Source organism: Gymnoscopelus braueri (assembly GCF_963280865.1).
Source record: "Gymnoscopelus braueri genome assembly, chromosome: 19".
In the NCBI taxonomy this organism is placed as follows: Eukaryota; Metazoa; Chordata; class Actinopteri; order Myctophiformes; family Myctophidae; genus Gymnoscopelus; species Gymnoscopelus braueri.
In genome coordinates, this window is record NC_137621.1 from 14,906,042 (window position 1) to 14,926,945 (window position 20,904).

The 20,904-nt window shown below is 41.6% G+C and overlaps 2 protein-coding genes across 4 annotated transcripts; both read right to left on the reverse strand.

Moving 5' to 3' along the window:
- Positions 1-602: 602 nt before the first annotated feature.
- Positions 603-14,669, reverse strand: slc3a2b (solute carrier family 3 member 2b; the record flags this gene model as incomplete). The annotated part of the gene is made up of 8 exons (XM_080414183.1): positions 603-953; positions 4,679-4,747; positions 5,813-6,122; positions 6,570-6,712; positions 8,278-8,372; positions 10,206-10,379; positions 10,771-10,961; positions 14,296-14,669. 8 exons carry the CDS (start codon positions 14,667-14,669, stop codon positions 603-605), a joined length of 1,707 nt encoding a protein of 568 aa, XP_080270309.1.
- A 3,026-nt stretch (positions 14,670-17,695) lies between these two features.
- Positions 17,696-20,374, reverse strand: hikeshi (heat shock protein nuclear import factor hikeshi). Of its 3 annotated transcripts, none has more exons than XM_080413543.1 (2): positions 19,873-20,374; positions 17,696-18,982 (listed from the first exon to the last, which is right to left on the reverse strand). In XM_080413543.1, the coding sequence occupies exons 1-2, from the start codon at positions 20,225-20,227 to the stop codon at positions 18,696-18,698; spliced, it is 642 nt and encodes a 213-aa protein (XP_080269669.1). In that variant the 5' UTR covers positions 20,228-20,374; the 3' UTR covers positions 17,696-18,695. The 3 variants fall into 3 exon arrangements, with proteins under 3 accessions (XP_080269669.1, XP_080269668.1, XP_080269670.1); XM_080413542.1 differs by having other exon boundaries at positions 17,697-18,959; XM_080413544.1 differs by having other exon boundaries at positions 17,698-18,959; positions 19,883-20,374.
- Positions 20,375-20,904: the final 530 nt, after the last annotated feature.

Consider the following 20,904-nt stretch of genomic DNA (forward strand, 5'->3'; position numbering starts at 1 on the left):
AAAATGTTTTTGTTCTTATGGATGAGCTGAGATATTGGAGAAAGACTCCAGCTCAAACTTAGTGAAGGCCAGCATAATGGCAGCAATGACAATACGTTGATAGAGAAGAAGAAACATTGCACATATCTAAGCATGCATACCATTGTCTGATGACAAAAGACTCAAAGAGAAATGCAGATCTACAACTGTTTGCACATAACATGTTCTATAAATCTAACACTGACTACCAACACAGTAGTATATCTACCAGTCCAGCGGTTCTCAAATGTTTTCATATCAAGGACCCCCAAATTAACATTTATTTGGTGGACCCGTCTTGGACCCCCATGAAAATGTCTTGTGCCAGAGTCTCCCACAAAATATTTGTGTTGTTAAAATGTTTCAAAAATATTGGAAAATTGTCAAGATAATTTCAAGATAAAACAATGTGTCTGAGATTGTAGATCGGCTATTTTCAAATAGCCGATGTATATAGGGTTAATGCGGTTAAACTGATGTTGATACTACAGAGTATATCAACAAGTTTTCCTGGGGACCCGCTGGAACCCCCTAAAGGACCCCTGGGGGTCCTTGGACCCCACTTTGAGAACTACTGCACCGGTCTATGCAGAGGAGTAGGGGAACCTTAGCAGAGCAGCCTGTGCTGGGCCTATCTGCAGGGCTTTGAGGTCTACAGAAGTGGCTGGGGCCAGAGAACTACTATTAGTACTCAGCACCACCACAGCCTGGGACGGAAGACCCGGTTCAGTCAACTCCACCCTCTCTACAGCTCCGCCCCAGTTAAACACCGCCAGGTAGCGGGGGCTCTGGTCCCAGGTCCGCAGGTACGCCATGGAGGAAGAGGAGTTGAAGAGTGGGACAAAGTCTCCATAGAGGAGAGAAAGTTCCTTGTCTCGCAACGCACTCAGTGCGCTGAAGAAGCTGCGACAGTTCAACCTCTGGTCTGTCTCCTCCTGCAGAGGAAAGAACAACATTCGGAGGTTGTAAATGTGAAGCATGTTAATTAATTTAATGCTATTATTTATATATGAACATGAGAACATTAATGTAATGCTATTATTTATATATGAACATGAGAACATTAATTTAATGCTATTATTTATATATGAACATGAGAACATTTAGATAAAATGAACCATAAAAATGTATATAAATGACAGTGGTCGGTTTAAAGCTGGCTTATAAATCAGTGGTTCTCAAAGTGGGGGCGGGGGGGCGGGGGTCTTGAGCTAAATTTGTTCTCTTTCAATGTTTTTATAGATTTTTTAACAGTTAAGTGCACAACACTAGACACATAAGACAACATAGTCACGAATAAATAAATAAAAAGACAAAAAACAACAAGCCAGCAACCAACAATTGAACGAGAATTATAAAAAGAATTAGAATTATTAGTAGTAGCTGTGTTTACTCCTCAAATACAGTTAGACTTCTCATATATTGGTCACTCCCATACAAATTACTCTTTTCCATTCTTCTTTCAAAAACCTTGCAATGGACCCTTCGCTAAGCCCCACCCACTCCACTCTGTGACTGGTGGTGCGAAGTTAGTCACACCCAGGCCTGGCAGCGCCTGGCAATCTCTGCTTCTCACCCATTGACTTGCATGTTAAATGACGGCTTTTCCCCTTAAAAATAATCGATAATTTCAGCAGCAATAGCTTCAAAATCTCTTCTAAATCTAGTCAACAAGGCCTGCAGTAGGCTATGCACTGGACAAATGTGCATGACATTATTTCAATAAACTAAAAACACGGGAAATGTTAGAGGGAGTAATAGCCATGGATACACGACGGTCGTCTGTCTCGACCGTCATGGATGAATTTCAACCTGGTGTTTGCACTTTCTCCATTTATAGCCCGTACATCTACAGAAACGTTCATATTTCAAATATAAAGTGCTTATCCCATGGCCACGGATGTTACATTTATGTACGGGCTCTCAAAAGTACCCGTATCATCCGTATTGTTCAATAAAAAGCATTTTAATCTGATCGGTGGCCATTTTCTCCATATGCTTTCAACAAAGCGACCCTATCGGTTGGTAGGTGTATTGCACTCTGATACATTATAACTCTATGAGAAAATGGCCACCGATCGGATTAAAATGCTTTTTATTGAACAATACAGAATATACGGGTACTTTTGAGAGTCCCGTGCATCATTTTAACATCCGTGGCCATAGGGTAAGCAATTTATATTTGAAATCTGAACGTTTATATATATGTACGGACCGTAAATGGAGAAAGTGCAAACACCAGGTTGAAGTTGATCCATGACTGTAACAGGAGTTTTCATGTACCGCAGGGTAAGACTACAGTAGCAGTTAATAAATAGACGAACAAATGAATTAATATACTTTAACGTGCGGAATCCGAAACAGGCAGCGCTGTGATTCTGAATTTTGTTACGATCACGGTGATTAGTAGCCTATTGTTGACACCACCTGGGCGAGTGAGTCGTGTCGTGTAACTTTCCTGACGTTAAGCTGTGTATGTGTTCAACAACACAGCCATATTCAGCCTTGCAGTTTAAGTGCAGATTTCAGCTTGGGAAAAGCAGCCTCCAACGGGTTTGGGTACGTGGTTCATAGTCACCATTGCGTTATCGTGGTATTCCTATTCTTGCTATTATGTTGCAAATGATTGTGTGTGTGCGGGCGAAATAACAATTGACAGTTATGGCAGGTGACGAAAGCTTGCCAGACCTGTGCCAGGCTAACAACGGTTGCTAAGCTGGCATTGGACAATCGCTTTTGGGGTGGGGTTTAGCGAAGGGTCCATTGGTGACCAGTCTCTAACAAAATCAGCAAGAGTGCCTCTCAGTACATGTAACAACCTCTCCATTGGTAATATGGACACGATTTTATATCAGGGGATCCTCATCTAACCATTTTTGTAAAATTGAAAGCCGTGCGGCATACAAGGCTATTCCTAAGATGTATCTATACCCACTTTCGTAATCTGAATCCAAGCCCAGTATACAGTTCATTGGGTTTAGGTGTATCTGTATCCCAAAAACTTTCATTATCTCCCTTTGAAAAATTAACCAGAAATTCTCAATTTTGGGGCAGAACCACATCAGATGACTGTATGTACCAATACTGTTTTTACATTTCACACATTGCCCAGTACACGTAGGATCATATTTACTACGTATGGCTGGAGCTAAATTTGTTAACAAAATCATCACAATACTTCACTTTATCAGTATTATATACGTTGGCTATTTTTTAATAGCCAATGCATAAAATATTGGAAAGCATTGTTTTGAATAATTTTAACGTTTCGAATATATATGTATTTTTTTAACACAAATCTTCTGTTCTGGGGGTCCCTGGCACAAAAGAAATGGGGGTCCGCGGCCAAATACATCAATTTGGGGTCCTTACCACTGATATAAATGAACGTAGATATACTGTATATGGTCTCCCTGCTCTTCTATTGAAACAGTTTGATCCCGTGTCTGGTTTGACATAGTCTGGGAGGCTTCGGCTCAAAGCCTGGACAGCAGGGGCGCGGCCACTGCTTTCTGATTCAAATCAACAGCCAATGAAGAAAAGGGGGCGGGATCCACATGCAGTGGGTGTTACATGTAAATAGGAGCGACGGGAAGCAATTTCCCCTTGAGAAATTGCGGCCGCCATTGTTGTGTACTGCTGTTTGCCTCTCGTCGGACTTTTTAGACGAGTTGCACAGCTCTCAGACCGGTAAGAGGCGTGTCCGCTCAGATTCTGAGCGTAAGTTACATCCCGCCCACAAATACCAGGGCTTTGGCCTAGAAGTTCCTCGCCCCTCCCTCCCGTTTGTATGCGAGAGCTGGCAAAAACTTCTGGGAACTCGGATTAGGTTTGACATAACTGGGTGACAAGTGGTACTGCCAACAGGTAAAATGTAAACATCTCCTCTGAGCAAGGAGGCAGGCTCTATCAGTGGTAAAAAAAAATCAGCACTTGCCAGGAGACCCGGGTTTGAATCCGGGGTGTAACATGGAAGTTACAAAGGGCAGCTTTTAAAGGAGGAGTTCACCCAAAAAATGACTTATTTTCTATCAATTGCACACCCCATGAAGCCTTGAATTCATGGATTTATTTTAGTTTTTGTGGCATTCCTAAGCTAATAATTTGACGACCGGTGTGTATCCGGTAGGAGACACAAACAATCTGCTTTGTGTCTCCTACTGGATACATTAGCCGGTAGGAGACGGGAATCAAATTATTGGCTTACGAATGCCACAAAAACTAAAATAAATCCATGGATTCAAGGCTTCATGGGATGTGAGAGAGCAACAACTCTATCGTCTCCCTCAGGATAATTTGGCTTTTAAAGATTTAGGACCACCCTCACAAAAGTTAAACAATTCAATTAAAGCATTCCTCCAAATATTCTATCAATCCTACGTGTAGGACCCGCACATCTAGTATTGAATAAAAACAGAGATGTTAGACTATGTCCTCTAAAAGAATAAAGTATGCAAGTTGCTCGTATGTTTATTTTCAAATTTTGGCCCTTTTAAATTTAACTAAATCATATAGACACAAAGAATGAGCATCACTCACTTCATGGACCTACATTTCTGGAGAAAAAAAAAATCTAAAAAGGTTCAAAGCTTTCAGCTGTAACAAATAGGCTAGTATTGATGTGTGTCAAGTCATCTGTGGTGTCATGTATTGTATTTACCTTTAGCGTTCCATTTAGCTCGTCCATCGGGTCCACAGTGTCCCAAAGCATCTTGGGAAACATTGTGTCCTTTAACAGAGAAATAGTTATGATTAACGGTTACCTAAGGGACGATTCATAAGTTTGTCTTCTCCCGACAGATAGGGTCTGCGACTCTAACACCTGAGATTTGAACCTCGGTTCTCTGCGTGGGAGACCAAACATCTACCGCTCAATGAAGAGCCTGATATTGGGCTTATGAGCTCCAGACAGTACTACTCAATCAGTAGGTGTCCTGCCTAACACCTGAGTCTACATTTCTCAACTGAAGTGTAGGGAGATCACCTCCAAACACTGCAGATGTACTAGTTATGTTGTATTAACGTACGCTATCATATAGAAGGGTTTTATTTTATTCATTAAAATAAACCCTGGGTTGTAGCTTTAAAGGATGTTATGGCAAAATGTAGATCCATAGAGTGCCTAAAATTGTTTAACGTGCACCTACTGTAGGAGTTGATTTTCTCGCTTATACCATGGTCACTTAGCAACAATATAATAACATATTCCACTCAAAATCAGAAAGTGATTTTACTTTTTAAGAGTTTACTTTTCTCATGACAACAACACCTGAGTATCAGACTTATGTCTGGAAAACAACTGCCACCCCCTTAATAAATATGAGATTCTAATCCAATGGAGACATTTATTCACCCTTCCAGTTCAAGCTAAATATTGTTAATCCGACTAGATATCCGACTAGACCATGGTATAATTAATTATACAGTAGTATTTCTACTAGTTTATGGCGGAAGTCGATTGTATAGAATTGTAATATTTTCTGTAACGTAATGTTTGTGTACCAGGCAGATCAATGCTAGTACTGCATGAGTAGTAGATATTTAGTCTTTTACGCAGGAGACACGAATCCTGGCTCATACTGTACTGTAAAACCTGGATTGCGTGTGTGTGTGTGCGTGTGTGTATGCGTGTGTGTGTGTGTGTGTGTGTGTAAGGGGAAGAGGAAAGTCAGGGTCTGTTGGAGATGTACAATCAATTTGACAGTAAACTTAAATGCCAGTAGTCAAAACAAAGCCAGCTGTATAGTGACATTTTAAACAGTTGCCGCTGTTTGCACATGAGTAGTGTTCTCACCTCATCAACCAATCCAATCTCATCACCGTAGCTGAAGACGGGTGTTCCTGGCAGGGTGAGCAGTAGCAGCTGATAGAACGTGACCATTGCTGGTCCAACCAGCGAAGCCAGGTGGCCCTGGGTCCGGTCACCAACATTCCAGGCCAGCTGGTTCTGGTTGTGGGACGAGCGTAGGAGCTGAACAGACTGAGCAGTAGCGTCGCTACCGCCTGCCTTCAGCACCCCAGACAAAAGCAAGTCAACTCCTGTAGAAGACAGAAGATTGGACACATCCTCCGGAGTTGTCTTCTCTGTTACTCCAATCAGGACTCTGAACACACAGGGACAACAAACGGACCTTAACAACGACATACAGTACAGCAGTATACATTTCGACCATGTAAAATTATAATGATATAATGTAAAATGATTTAAGAAACTGTGGTGTGGGTGTCAGCCATATTTCTCTAACAATTTGCACATTTGATCAATGACAGTAACCTACAAACACTCTCCCGCTTTATTTGTAGAATCATGTAGACTGGATAGGGCGCACTTATACAAATATCAAATAAAATGCAATACAGCCAGTGGTGGGTTGTCTCTTTTCATTAGGACCATTCCATGTAGTCCATTAGTTTCAGCTGTACTGACCCTGCTGTGTGTCAAACTGGCTAAACCCTTAGATTGCGCTGCCGAAAAACATGAATGAATACTGTCGTTTTGTTCCACAGTAGATCTAAACGTTGCCTCGCAGTAGGGTTAGTAATGGAATCACCTCTTGGTGGAATCCTCTTCTGTAGCGTTCTGTATGATGGCTCGAATATCTGCCCAGAGGGACGGAACAACACTGGCCACATGCTCAACTCCCAACAACTGCACACCGTCCACACCCTGGTTCAGCCAGAACACGAGAGCAGGCTGGCGAGAGAAAACACCAGTGTTAGCATGCTAGGATAGAGGTTCAGGTTAGTGTGCTAGGAGACCTTTAACATAGTAGGATACAGATTAATGTGATAGGAGACCTTTAACATACTAGGATAATAAGTTAGGATGCAAAGAGACATGGTTAGGATGCTAGTATATATGTTACAGGGTGAATGGAGAACCAGGGTGATTGAAGAAGGCTCGCTCGTTTTTACCACCCACCCAGCAATTCTGTAGAAGCAACACTAGACACTAGAGGGAGCCACAAGCCAGGCTTGTGCACAAGCATATATGGCCGCTACCACACACACACACACAGTCACACACACACACGCGCGTGCGCGCACGCACACGCGCACATGCTTTCAATGGACTGTTAAGATACTTTTATTGTGTTCTGCTGGCTTTTGTTTTAGTTTCTCCCTGACACACACACACACACACACACACACACACACACACACACACACACACACACACACACACACACACACACAGTGATCCATGAAAAGAACTATTCTGTCCCTATCGGTTTACAAATCAAACGGCGCTGAGTCGACTAGTGGAGCGTCGGCCGGTCAGTGCGGGCACTCGCGCCCGGAGGCGCGAGGGCGCACTTCCTCGGCCTCAAGCTCCACTAAGTCGGCGCGCCGTGCGTGTGAACGCGTGTTCAGCGTTCCCCTCATAGATATTATGGTTGCTATGTGGGGGGGAACAACAAAAGACAGGTCTCCACTCTCCGTCGGCGCATCAAAGCCCCGCCTCTCCGCGCTCTCCTTCTCCTCCTCCTCCTCGGAGGAGAAGGAGAGAAGGAGAGGACGGGACGGTTTAAAACGCGAGGAGGAGGAGGAGGAGGAGGAGGCTCCTCTTCCTCGCGAGCCTCGCGTAATAACCCCCCGCATCGCAGCGCCGTCCTCCTCCTCCTCCTCACGAGCCTCGCTAATAAACCCTGTCTCGAAAAGCCCCGCATCGCCCCGAAGCCCCGTGCCTAAAAACAAGCGCTCTGTCTTCAATCACCCTGGCTCTCCAAACACCCTGTGACATATATATATATCGGTTAGCATGCCAAGATGTAGGTTAGGATGCAAGGATACAGGGCAGGGATTCATTAGACACATCTGAGGATGGTAGTCTTCAATCAAAATCTATACATTCACTATTGTCTTTTGCTGGGTGGCTGGACTTGATAGGTGGTTATTAGTTGAGCCGTGACTGATTGCAAAACTATTTTAATGAGGCTGTCTGCCTTTGTGTATGAAAGTATGTCACTCTGTTCACAACAATTCACTCAATATCATGATCTAATCACAAGGCAAGGCAGACTGGGGGCTTTCACATCAGTGACCCGGGCCCGAATCCAAGTACACTGCACCCCAAAGTTTGTTTGATTGGTGTAAACACAAATCACTCATGCCGAAATCCACTTACTAATCGATAACTAAACATTGGACAGGGAGGCCACGTTGTTATTCAACTCTACTTAAAAACAATTAAATTACAACTTGCTACCCTTTAGGGGTAAACTCAAAACTGTCTTATACAGAGCTGAGCTTCCTCACCTTCATTTTCTCCGCCACACTGGTCACACTGTCGTTAGAGTACCATGGCCCTGTGCCCTGGTAGTTAGGAGTCAGATCCAGAACCACAGAAATGCCTGAAATACCAAGAAAAGAGAGATTATTCATAAAGAAAACAAGAGAGATGTTATTCATAAAGGAACACATTTCTGTTTTCATATGTAATCATTCAAGATTACATCCATCTGATGATTGTTGATGATTCATTTGCTGAGCATAGATGTTATTTGTCAGCACCACTATGATTCACATCCAAATAATTACACACAGTCACACCTTGGAGCTGTCCAGTACAACCACAGTCTTCTACTATTGACCACAGGGAGCTGCCCAGTACAACCACAGTCTTCTACTGTTGGTCACTGGGAGCTTCCCAGTACAACCACAGTCTTCTACTGTGGACCACAGGGAGCTGCCCAGTACAACCACAGTCTTCTACTGTTGTACTGGGAGCTGCCCAGTACAACCACAGTCTTCTACTGTTGACCACTGGGAGCTGCCCAGTGCAACCACAGTCTTGACTTCTACTAAATGTCCACGTCAAACACAGTTGACGCTGCTCTGCTATTCATCAATGTGTGCCTTAAGATAATTTGTAGCATCTGGCTTGTCTTTTGAAGTATTGTGGACGAGTTGCTGGCTATGAGCTGTGGCCGTAAGTAACCACAGAGTCCCATCTTTACCGATTTCTTCTCTCCCTGGAGGTTGGTTGAGGCTGATCAGGTGCTTAAAGGCACTCTATATGTGATATTTTTGGTTAAAACTAAATATTTATTGTTAAAAATTCAAGCTCTGTATTTCGACTGTAATTGTTGCTATAGAGTGTTGGTCAATAACAGGGGTTGTAGGAGCCATGAATTGGTTTATTGTTATTATGATGTCTATGTTTGGTTATGTTGATTGTTTATATCACTGGTGTACGTGGATGATTGAGTGACGGGCATAGGGGCGGACACCTGGTTACCTCAAAAGCACCACCTGTTCACCTGCTGAGAACGGACAGACAGAGAGAGGGTGTGTGGGAGGGAGCTGTACTTTTTGTTGACCGCTTTATACGCTTTATTTGCTTTATCTATTTTGCTTTGTTTTGATCGCTGTGATTATCTTGCTATGAGTTTGAGCACCCTTTAGTATGTTCTTTATGTTGCTTTAATAAAAACCCTTAAAACACAGTGTTTGGATCCAGCGAATCTTCCTTTTGTTTGCGGAGCGCGTCAGACAATATACAATGGCCCATCTCATTGCCTCTCAACGACTTAGTTAGTTTGGTCTCCTACAGTCGCATACAGGGGGTCTACTCTTTAGTAAACAGAAAATAAATGTTCAGGTGGGTTGCAAATGTCATCCAATAAGAGAGTTCCAATTTTTTTTGCTTTGTTTACTTGTTTCAGCACTTAAACTTTCACATGTTTATCCTGTCTCCTGTATGAGTGTCCTCTCTCCTGATTGGATGAAATTGGTATCCTGACCTGTAAAGGTATTTTCCAATTTACTAAAGAGCTGAAGAGATGGGGAGACCCCTGTTATTGGACATAAACTCTACAGCAAAGATTACTATGGGAATATAGAGCTTATTTTAACAACAAAGAAATATCACTTAGACCACCTTTAAACATCTGGGTCAAGTTCTGATTCAGATGAAGATGTTTAAGCTTTGTACACCTCACATTCTGTCCTCTGGACCCCATGTTGAGAACCAGTGGGCTAAAAGAGCTTCTGAACTTTTTGCATGTGGTGTCACTTTAAATGTTTTTGTGAACTGACCCACTGCTGTCATACACTATTTCTCTGATGATTATTATAACTAATTGGCATGATGGAAATACCTACTGTATGCTGTGGTCTGCGGTCAGGTCACCGCACCTCTGAATGTTATGTAATTTAATGCTAGACTTTATAGATAATCTTACCTTTCCTGTGAGCTGCAGTCAGTACACGTTTAAATTGTTCCAATGTTCCAACCTCGGGGGAAATCTCCTCAAACCTCAGACTGACAGGGTCGTCGCCCGGGGCATCATGGATCGGACCCAACACCAGACCCTTGACCTTCAGCTTAGCCAAACTGTCAATCATCTTCTCCACCCCTACAGCAGAAAAGTAAACACATCAGCCGACTGTCAGCGTGCATATGACCATCACCGGCAAACGGTGCGCTTCTTGTCTGTGTATTATCCGGAAATGCCAAGTCGTGAAACTTCAAGACGGTTTCAATGTCACCCATTCAGTGACATGCTCTGCAGACTTTTCTAACAATGAAAGTTGCATTATAGTTGTGTAATCTATTTAATTTGCACACATTTTGATTACAGTGTTATTTGAAGTTTTGCGCATGATTATACCATAGGCTATACATTTCTTTCCAAATATGTATATTACTTTGCTGCAAACACAACCGGTGTAGCTGCCTGTATTGACTAGGTTGGGTAGGCTACGTATCAGTTCCACTGCAACCTGGTGTAGCTTTGAATGACCAACCTTTCAGATCCTGTGTGTCAGAGAAGGCTTGGATGTTTGTGATCTGATAGAGAGGTCCAGAGTTCCACCAGCTCTGCTGAGGGAGCGGTCTGCAGCCTGGAGCCTGGAGGATTATCACCACCGCCCCAAACAGCATTCCCAGCCAACCCAACCAGAACAGAACCAACAGGGTCCATCGTGTCCGCACCCATCTGAAACATGACAGAATATATACACCGAAATATACAGGCTTTAGTTGTGTGAGATAGAAACAGTCATACTATTTATATAAAACTCATTAAGCAAGCAACATGTTTAATTAAGACAACAGGACCACACTCAATCAGTTCAGAGCAAAGACATATCCCCATCTACTGTATGTGGACAATAATATTTTGTAATCAAGAAACACATTTAAAGAACAAAACAAAGCAAACAATTATAATAATCATCATGTAAAGCAAGGGTTTCCAACCTTTTCAGGACACAACCCCCCAAAATAATCATAATTGAACTGGGGACCCCCCACCCCGACAAGCACTTGGAATTTAGTTTGACTCGGTTCCACAGATAAATAGTGAAAATAGCCGAACTACAAGCTCACACTATATGCAACTATAATGCAACTTTCATTGTTAGAGCATGTTACTGAATGGGTGACATTGAAACCGTCTTGAAGTTTCACGACTTGGCATTTCCTGGTAATACACAGACAAAAAGCGCACCGTTTGCCAGTGATGGTGATATGCCCACTGACAGTCGGCTAATAATTATAAAAAAAAATCATAATTGAACTGGGGACCCACCACCGACAAGCACTTGGACTTTAGTTTGACTCAGTTCCACAGATAAATATTGTGAAAATAGCCAAACTACAAGCTCACAACGCCTTGCAGTAGATCGGTTATTTTCACAATGATTGCCTCTTTCTTACGTAATATTTGACAATTGGTATTAAAGTTCATGACATTTTTACTTTAGAAATGTGCAGATACCCAGTATGCACTTATACTGTATGTCGGTTTGTTTACTGTTGAGTGAGAAAACAATGTTGCACATTAAGCTAATCATCTGGGGACCCCCCAACATCATTTGGGAACCATCGATGTAAAGCATGTTAATTATAATAAGAGCATAGCAAATACAGACATAAACAGAACACAGAAATGGGCAGCAATAAAAGCAGAGCAAATTACTATTTGAACATTACAAAAGAGTTCAGCAAACAAAAAAGCAGTCATAATCAATATGATCAAAAGGTCAACCTAGTACCTCTAGGGTAGGTCAAGCAACAGGACAGTTTAAAAATACACTAGTGCTGTAAAATTATCGATTATTTTCTTAAGTATTATTGTTTTTTAATTGAATAATCAAGAATATTTTTTGTTTATTTACATTTGAACATGCAAATGAAGTTGATGATTATTTATAAATGACAAATAATGTAATAATATCTGATTAACTGGTCCTGTTGGACTTCACGACAGTCATGCTACTGTATTTAAAGACATGTACAAATAGCATAGTATGCATTTTATGTGTATTGTGTGTATATAAATATCGAGTGACAATCAACTGAAAAGTTGTTTCTCCAGAAACACTCGAAAAATAAGATTGATAGGACAACAATGATTGTGTTTATATGATAAGCTTACATTTCATATCACACCACATACTGTATGCACCTTTAAGGGGTGGGATCCCCAATTAAATGCTACAAGCTACACAGGTTCGTTGAAACTTGGTAAGGAAGCAAACAATAAGGGGACTGAAAACCGAGGCTAAAATCTGTTTTAAAAGATGCGTCCTTTAATAATAAAAATCACACCCAGTGTGAAGTGGGCGGTGTGGTCATCAAATAGTCCTATTTATAGGTTATTAATTTCATCATGTGTCTCGCTAGCCAATCACAGTGCTGAATAGAGTCAGCCAATAGAGTCAGCCAATCACAGTACTAGGGGTGTACTAATTATGAGCCAATCACAGTACAGCGAAGGGTGTACTAATGAGGTGTCCCAACCCCACTTATAGGGGCGGCTACACCGCCCAAAAAGCCTTGGTACAGTGGCTTCTAACATGTCCCACCGCTGCTGTCCACACCTGCGGTCTGGCCATCCTCCGGGCGGCATGCCACGTGGAGTTCCCCAGCAGGCGCACATCGCTGCATTGCATTTCTGGGTACAGCGACTACCGTTGGCTCCCCACCGAACAGGCTGTCCCTGCCCACCCGGACCCCTACTCGCGGTAGCCGCCCTCCCTCTGGCCAGTCCGCAGTGGTCACTTCAGCTCCTCTCCTGGGTAGATCACTCATGCGGATGATACGGATCACTCTCTCTCTGTGTCTCTCGCTTTGGTCTGTATCTCATTTTAAAAGGTCACCTAATTGGACTGCCACTCCCCACACTCAAGGTGCACACAATTGCAATCACTCAGCTGCAACCCGCAGGCCAATGTCTGGAGCAACGCTTTGGTACCTGACTCTGGCCAGAGCTGCCTGCAAGTCCTTTTGAATAGGGTTGTGGAACACCTTTCCAGAAGTCTCACAGATACTGCTATAATGAACGTATCCATTGCGGCTGCAAGAAAGGGTGTAGGCTACTACATCCTGCAAGTGAAAAAACGCTGCCCTCAAATCCACTACCATTTGCTCATGCTCAGACTACTGGGCTTCGAAAATGACACACGTGACTACATGCATGACTACATGCATGACTACACACAAATTAGCTCTATATAAATACATTTTATTGAACTTAACTGAGAGACAGAGAGTGAGAGTGCATGCCTTATATGCTGTGTCACATTTGGGGAGGTGTCAGCTAAGGTGGGAATAATTTGTTCAGATAGGACATTGATTTTGTTAGGGGTAAATATCAGATGAGAGAAAATGATCATTATTCCACACTAGTACTGGAATATTTATTTTGAGACATTTGTCATTCTATTACACTGTAATAAAAGTGGTGGTAAAGTACTCACATTTTTCAATACTAGTATCAATACTGCAATGAAGAAATACTCTGTTACAAGTAAAAGCACCAGTATTCAAAATTTACTTGAGTAAAAGTACAAAAGTATTGGCATCAAAATATTCTTGAGTACTAAAAGTAAAAGTACCCATTATGCACAATGTCCCATTTCACAAGTTTCCAAATGTATACAATCCTTCGAAGTTGTAGATCGGCTATCTTCAAATAGCCAAAGTATATTATAGGTCTGAACCGGTTAATGTATGTTTTAAAAGTAACTAGTAATTAAAGTTGTCAAATAATTGTAGTGGAGTAAAAGTACAATATTTTCCTCTGAGAGTAGACGTAAATATTGAAAATTGGAAATACTCCAGTTAAGTAAAAGTACCTCAAAATTGTAGGCCTACTTAAGTAAATTACTTGAGTAAATGTACTTAGTTACTTTCCACCACTGGTAGTAGGTACGCAAAGTAGCCTAGTGACATACAGTAGCCTACATCGTCATGCGTAGGCCTATAATAATCAATCAATCAATCAATCAATCAATCAATTTAGCCTATTTATGATCATCTCTCACCCAGGAGTCCCTGCAACTCTCAGCAGCTCCTCTTTGGACAGACCGGTGAATTTAACCTCAGCTTCATCTTCGGGGACTTTAACGTTCAATGTGCCGTTTTTCTCCGCCCCGGCCGTAGGGATAAACGCGGCAGCAGCATCCCCGTTCTCCCCGGTCTCTCCTCCTCCTCCGGCAATCGGCTGTTTCTCCTCCTCCGCCTCTGTCAGCTCAGCCTCCACGTCCGTCTCCTCCTTACCACCACCCATCATGTCCACCTCAGTCTCCTCGGTAGTAGGAGCCATAGTGTCCACTTCTGTCTCCTCTTCTTTACCCATCATGTCCACCTCCGTCTCCTCCTTAGTCTTACCCATCACCTCTGTCTCTTCTTTACTCATGGCGTCGTCAACGTCTTCCAGTAAAAACGACACGATTCAAACGCACCCCGTGTCTGTCTGACTGTCTGGTTAATTGAATGGAACGGGGTGTTACTCCGTGTTGCCATGTCCGCTTATAATAAGCGACCCTGGGCTTTTTTTTCTGTAAAGTCGCTTGTAAATGTTGGTGGACTTGGACTGGTTTTGGGTTAGGGTTTTTGGGCTTGTTTCTAAAGTGTAGTTGCTTATTTGGGCTTATTGTTGTTTAAATCAGTGGTTTCTTAAACATGTCAAGGACCCCAAATTAATATGTATTTGTCCTACAGAGACCCCCCCCCCATACAAGATTTGTGTTGTTAAAATGTTTAAAACAAATGTTCAAACATTTCCTCTTTTTTTTTCAAGATTCTTTTTTTCTTTTTTTGAAAATAGCAGATATACAATCCCACAACACATCACATCGCGATGCGTTGTGAGCTTGTAGATCGGCTATTTTCAAATAGCCGTAGCCTAGTCGCTTCTTTTGGGCTTGTTTTCATAGACCTAGTTGCTTATTTCTTTCGCAGAATCTGGCAACACTGGTGTTACTCCGAAGTCAGCATATCCATAGAATTCAGCTACTCCATCAATGGGGTGACTGGGGGTCTGGTGGTCGCAAATCATTGGTAGCTACCGCGGTTGAAAATAATATTTGGTTGGATTTTTATTTTACTTAATTTATTTAATAATTATAGGGATTAATGTTGTAAAAATGATGAAAATTGTCCCCTCCTTTCTCCAAACATCTGTATCTTTTGACTCTCTGATATTTTTTTCCTATATATATACGTTTTCTATCTGCTGGCTATTTTTCTTATCTGCTGTGTGTTTAAAAAAACAGTGACCCATTTTAATCACAATATCACATTTATGTCCATAAGTCACCAATTACTGTGTAACAGCTTACCCTGCCGCAGTGCATGGACCATAGCGACGTATGGCGTCATGGTATGGCGTGGACTGCAGACAAGATGGCGAAAAATGAAAATATTATGAGGAGTGGTTGGTTCTCAACCTATTTTGAGCTCTGTCTGGACCACTAGCAATATATTTCCACCCTACCTCCCAACAACAGCCTATAGGCTAAGAAGGCATAACACATTCATTTCTATTTTTTTTAAAAATGTAGGTATTTATTTAGGCTATTCATTTATTTATATTTATTATTATTTAACATTAATCTTAAAGCCAGATTTACACCGGTGTATATTTTCGGTGCCTAACACTTCATGCAACAATATCATGCCCTTAAGTCAATATCTAATTTCAAGCTTTTCCATATATATATATATATATATATATATATATATATATATATATATATATATATATATAAAAAAGATATCTATATCTATATCTATATATATCTCTATATCTCTCTCTTTATATATCTATATATATCTATACACACACACACACACACACACACACACACACACACACACACACACACACACACACACACACACACACATTATACTGTATATAACATTTTCAAACATTTTCCCATGTGGACTTGGATGGGGGGTATGCTAATGTTGATGAATTGAATATATAGAACCACAATGGAAACAAGTCCCAAGGACTTTTTTGTGTTATCCTTTTAGCTTTAATTTCTTACTGTGCCAGTGCTGTTTGCATTTCTGACCAATTAAGTATTCAATCGATTTAAAAAAAAGGATAAAAAGTGGCAGACTGCTTTTTTTCACTGACTGGTATGCTCTGTGGCTGACTGGTTTTCTGTTTAGCCTACTGACTGGTATGCTCTGTGGCTGATTGGTTTTCTGTTTAGCCTACTGACTGGTATGCTCTGTGGCTGATTGGTTTTCTGTTTAGCCTACTGACTGGTATGCTCTGTGGCTGACTGGTTTTCTGTTTACTGACTGGTATGTTCTGTGGCTGACTGGTTTTCTGTTTACTGGCGTATGTTCAGCACCTGGTTTTCTGTTTGACTGGCTGGCTCAATAGGACAGATGGAGTTATATATCCATCAAATTTATATGGATGTCATATTTAAAACTATGCCCTTTATTACGAGTATCCACCCCCTAGCTTAAAGGTAGGGTAAGTGATTTACTTTAGTTAAAATAAGTGTTAAATAGCTCTATATTCTGATAGTACACATTGAGTGTTTGTTCAGTAAAAGGAGTCTCCATATCTATCCAGCTCTTTATTAAACAGAAAATGTATTTTCAGTGCTCTCTCCTGATTGGCTTAAATGTTGTCACCTACCTGAAAATGTACATAATTCTGTTTATTAAAGAGCTGGAGAGACCCCTGTGATCGAACAAACGTTCTGTAGCAATGATTACTATCAGAATATAGTACTTTAACCTTTTAACAAAAAAAAAAATATATATATATATCACTTAACCTACCTTTAATGACTGTTCCTGGATAAGCCACATTTTGTCTTCTTTTTTGTATGCCTTTATTTGACAGGACAGTAGGCTGACAGGAAATGAGAAGGGGAGTGACATGCAGCAAAGGCAGTCAAGATCGGGAGTCGGTCCCGCGATGCACTGTCAGGCTACATTGAGCCTAGGTGCCTGGACCGCTACACCAGCAGTCCAGGCCCCATTTTGTCTTCTTCCATATTTTTTGTACCATTTGTTTGATTTAATTTTCTTGCCATTCCCTTATACTTCGTTAAAGCATTTTATTTGAGTATTGTTTGATTATTTTTCATTTCCTATTGATTGATCCTGTCACCACACTGTAATAATTCTGAAGTAATCGATAAATAATAATCAATTAAGTGAATCCATATAAATGTAATGACATGTTCTATTGTTTTAATGTCATATTCTCTATGTAATATACGAATGTTAAATTATGTCTATAAATGCTTAATGTTGACTGCCGCTTTAGAAAACATCTTTCATCACAAGACACTGAATCAACCGGATTAGAAACCTCTCATTCCCAAATTAAACACAGATTGGCTGTAAATAATACTTTTAAGGAATGTATACTTCACTTGTATACTTAAACATGACCCGAGAGGAAATCCATGCTGCATTGACAGGGAATACAAATCAAATCAGTGATCAGGAAGCACCACAGTTCAATTTAAAGGACAGTTTGTGGATTCAGATAAGACTATTATTATGTTCCTATTGTTTTTATAAATAAAAGTAAATAGCTTTGGGAACCCACAGCTCCTGAGCCGTGTGGCCCATAGGTCAGTAGTATAGCTCCTGTGTCCGTAGAGTGAGGCAGCTTGATGTACAAGTACAAACAACCCCTGGACAAACAACCCCTGGACATGACACTAGTATGTCACAGTGACTTAGCCACAATTCAAGCCTTGATGCTGAGTGCCAAGCAGGGAGGCATTGGGTACCATATTTATAGTCTTCTTTGGTATGACTCAGCCATATTGAACCCCAACCTCCCAATCTTAGGGTGGACACTGGACACTCTAACCACAAGGTTACTGAGCTCAGCTGTATCGTTTTTATATATAGATTGATATAAAGTATGAAATGTGAATCATTAAGACAGCTTTATGACAATATGTAGTTAACCACATGAACCCTCGCATCTGAATTATTGCCTCATAATAGGCAATAATTCTATGAAAATAGGTGAGCATTCGGCAAAAACAGCAGATATATAAGCTCATGTAAGAAGTTGCGATACATCGGCATGTCCGGCGAAGAGAGGGGCCAAGTAAAGACAGTTGTTGAACAACTGTATAGGGTTTAAGTGGTTAATGTTTGGCTATATCAGAAGGTCCTAGTCCTCCATTAAAGTATTTTGTTCACTACATTTAAAGTTCCACATTCCAGACGTTTTAAAGATGTTTTCTTGTCAGTTTATTACAGAATATATTTTTTTCCTCATCTGATTTATTTCTACTCAAAAAATGGCCACTAAAATGTTTTAGTTGGCTCTGATAACACTTGTAAATTTTTTTTTTTTTTTTTTACATAAAAAGAAAGACCTAATGGACAGTAGGCACTATAGAACAGAAGACACTTGTGTCTAGTAGTCTTTGCTGTCTCAGCTCTTCCAGAAGTTGGGGTTCTGCGCCAGGCGTCTCTGGAAGTTCTCGTACCAGCGGAGGACACAGCTGGAAGGGATGAAGGTCTCTGAGGGCTCCGGGGTCATCTGAGCCTGGCTCACGGCGAAGGACGAGGCAAAGTTGTACAGACTGTCCAACATCTTCTGTGTGAACAGCAGGAAGGAGTCCAGGTTGGACACGGCAGCCGTGGACACCGGCGTCTGTTGGACCAGCTGATCCAGAGGTTCTACAGACACACCCACCTGCAGTGGTGGAAACGGAGTAACTACACGTATATTTACTAGTACTGTACTCAACTACAATCTTGAGCTAGGCCTACTTGTAGCCTACTTTACTTGATGCTCTGCTACTTGCAGTACTACACTACATTGTTTGGAGGCAAATGTTGTACTTTTTACTCCACTACATTTATTTGATACCTTAGTTACCTGCACATTGAGATTATCAATATAAAATATTATTAACAGATAAATAAATATGTTTATTAAATTGATTAAAGGACAACTTCACCCATTTTCAACCCATCTTTCAACCTATCTTCATACAATTGCTCCTCACTATTGCTCACGATAAAATGGTTAAATGTTTTCCTTCTCCGTCTGTGTCTCATAGAGGAGGGCTGTGGACACTTCATCTAGGCATGGGGGGGGGGGGGGTTTCAAACGAGATTTAACTTGTTTTGTTATCAACACGAGAACAATGGCTTCTATTATAGTATATTAACTTTCCAGTAATAGAAAGCCTGCAGTTCCTATTAGCTTGGATTCCCCATCGATGATGTCACTGGTAGGCGGGTTTCTGAACTGTCCACAGCCCTTCTCTGAGACACAGATGAGGTAGACAAAAATGGTACCATATTATAATGAGCATTAATGAGAACCATTTATATGAAGATAGGTTGAAAATGGGTGAAGTTGACCTTTAAGATAAAATGAGGCTGATTTGATCCAGTGGGGGTCACAAGCTGCCCAGCAGTCATAAAGTAGTTAAAACAATGTGTCTCAACACTGAATACACATTAATGCATCAATAATGATCATACAATAAACTAATAATATATACAAATTAATCATAAATATGGGCATAATTATTACTGTTGGTGTCTTATGTTAGATTTTGAATGCAGGACTTGTAATAGAGTACTTTCCCCCCCACCACTGCCGACCTGAGCTACGGACGACCCCCCAGCGGTGGCACCGCCACACATGGTCCCGAACGGATGTGCCCCGCCCTCCCCGGCCTTCAGCGCGGAGATCTTGAAGATGGCGCTGGGCTTGTCGTTGGTGATGAAGCCCAGCAGCTGCCACACCGCGCCGCCCGTCGAACCCGGGTCCGGGAAGGAGAAGTAGACGGCCCCGCCCATCCCGGCGGGGAACGGCACCGTGCCGAGCATGAACACCACCACGTGGTTCACCTGCTCGTAGTCCGTCAGGTTGAACAGGAACTTGTCTACGGACACCAGAACCGGGTCCGTCTGGACCAGCCGACCAGCGACCAGACAGCCGAACATCCCCAATAAATACAGCAGTAATGACAACAACAGTAACAGCAGTAGCAATAATAAAAAATACGCCTATAATAATAATAATAATAAGGATAATAATCCTCTTCTGTTCGTTACAAACTTCCACTTCCAGTTCAACTGTCTACCATGACAGTTAATCCATCCATAGCTCGACAATTGACTAGTTTGTCTGTGTTTATACATTTTTACCAGTTTTTAGGGTAACCGGAAGACTCGCCCCAAAACATGCTCGAGTCGCCCCCATGCTTTTCGCGGGCCCCTCGCCCCCAGTGGTTCTTGTATTTGTTTGACTGAGAGTTGAGCATAAGGTTAGAAGGAAGTTTAGGGTTAGGCATAGTTTTACTGAGGTTTTAGGTTTAGGCATAGTTTACTGAGGTTACGTTTAGGAATCTCAGCTGGCGACCGTTCTGAGGTCGCCGGATTTGCCCCGGGGCGACTGTGTTTTGGGGCGAGTGTTTTGGTATTCGTATTTAGCCTGTGGTTTCATCACACGTTGAACAGGTTTAACATATTTATAGGTCTACATTTAACGTTTTAAAATGAGTTAATTGTAATATGTTAATAATTATAATAATTCAACATCCTCTGTACATTGATGGTAAAAGAAAAAGGGGGGAAATAACCTCGTTTCTGCTCGACTATTGACTTGTCGACCTGACGCT

What these genes read in the sequence shown, in the direction of transcription:
- hikeshi (XM_080413542.1), bottom strand. Translation starts at nt 20,227, where the DNA reads ATGTTCGGCTGTCTGGTCGCTGGTCGGCTGGTCCAGACGGACCCGGTT. An exon ending in CGTAGCTCAGGTCGGCAGTG is followed by an intron (nt 18,960 to 19,872) that starts GTGGGGGGGAAA and finishes CCACCACTGCAG; the next exon opens with GTGGGTGTGTCTGTAGAACC.